Here is a 1,558-nt window from a genome sequence, read left to right on the forward strand (position 1 = left end):
TCGATTGAAAATTCCTTCCACATTATCATTCCGGTACCTCTGTCAAAACCTGGTGATTCATACAAGTTTACTTTTCTCAAGGTCACTTGTAGAGATCCAAATTTCAACATTGAAGGCCATGATCGAGAGGTCGACCTTGCCATCGTCTATTGGCTTATCTTTTTAAGATATTACGACCAGGCTATGGAATACGTTTCCTTGTACACGAGCGTTGCTTTCCAACTTTCAGAGATTGAATTGGGTATTTTGCGAAATATCCTCGAAATCAAATACCGCGATCTCGAATACAGTGTGACAAAAACCTGGGCAAACCATCTGCTTGATGAGAATGGCATCTTTTTCGAACGCTCTTTGAATGAAGAGGATGGGGTCAAAAAAATTTCCGACATTGCGAATTTGATTCCCATTATCCCATTCAACCATAAAAGGCTTCTTTTCTCCTTCCTTCCTAATATCACCGAAGACACGCACATTTGGGCATATTCTAACAAGCTGAAAATCGATTCTGGTATTGGAAACCCCGCAGAGTTCAAAGCAAACATCCCCAGCCTTAAAAATGCTATCCAAGATGATGAATATCAAAAGTCTTATTCTACACCTTGGAAAATAAAACTGAATCTTTTGGAGGCAAATGAACATTTTACTTTTTTCGAGTGCCTCATTTTTCTATATGGCCTAGCTAAATCCTCCAAAAATTTAGCTGATTTTAAGAGCAGGTTTAATTCCGAATATCTCGATTTTATACGATTCAATTTTCAAACGAATTATGATAGCCCGGAAAGTAAATTTGCCTCCCTTTCTCGCGTCATTTTTGCGGTTTTCAATAATTTTTCAGATCAGAAAAAACTCTCGATCTTCTTTTCTGAATTGAAAAGAAACATCTTTCCTCAAGAAGTGTTCGACATTTATCAAAAATACAAGGGATTCAAATTGCCTCCTTCTTTTGAGCAATTGAGGAAGATTTCTCAGAAACTCCCATCACCTCCTGCCGACTATGAAAATCTCCTAAACATAACCATGCAAAGGAACGCTCTTTCATCTGATTTCTTCAAGGCAAATGCGAGCTTTACATTCTTTAGTGATGCTGCTTCCCTTGAACAGAAATTGAAATCAATAGTGTCTACTGAGGAGTTTCTTTATGGGTTTCCCCTGGGAGCCTTAAAAGACCCCAGGCTTGTCGCCCAAATACTGCTATGCGGGTCGGTTGAAGAACTCAAGACCTTGTTCACAGTTAGTTCTGAAAAGGTCCCAGAGCTGCTTGATCTTTTGTGGTCCCATTTCATCACATTCTTTTATTGCAAATCTTTTCCTCTGCAAAACAACACTTTTTGCCAGGCCTGGGTCCAGAAAAAACAATCTTTTTCTCAGCAAGCAGGAGAAATGCCTGGTCAAAAATTACCGGTCACGCTGCATGACAAGGTTTTCATTCTTATCGAGTTTTTCACGAAATATCCCTTGTATGAAGAACAGAGGACCATTATGTCCACCATTTTGGACAAGATGATGCACGGAGGGTCGTATGTTGTGCAACAGGGCATGGCTGGCGGAAAAACCACGC

General features: G+C 39.9%; 1 protein-coding gene across 1 annotated transcript; it reads left to right on the plus strand.

Annotated features, from left to right (window-relative positions):
- DI09_315p10 (uncharacterized protein) lies at positions 1-1,558 on the plus strand (the record flags this gene model as incomplete). The annotated part of the gene is made up of 1 exon (XM_013382562.1): positions 1-1,558. A coding segment is annotated over one exon (1,558 nt), but the record flags the coding sequence as incomplete, so codon positions are not given.

Source organism: Mitosporidium daphniae (assembly GCF_000760515.2).
Source record: "Mitosporidium daphniae strain UGP3 chromosome Unknown contig-315, whole genome shotgun sequence".
Classification (NCBI taxonomy): domain Eukaryota; kingdom Fungi; phylum Microsporidia; genus Mitosporidium; species Mitosporidium daphniae.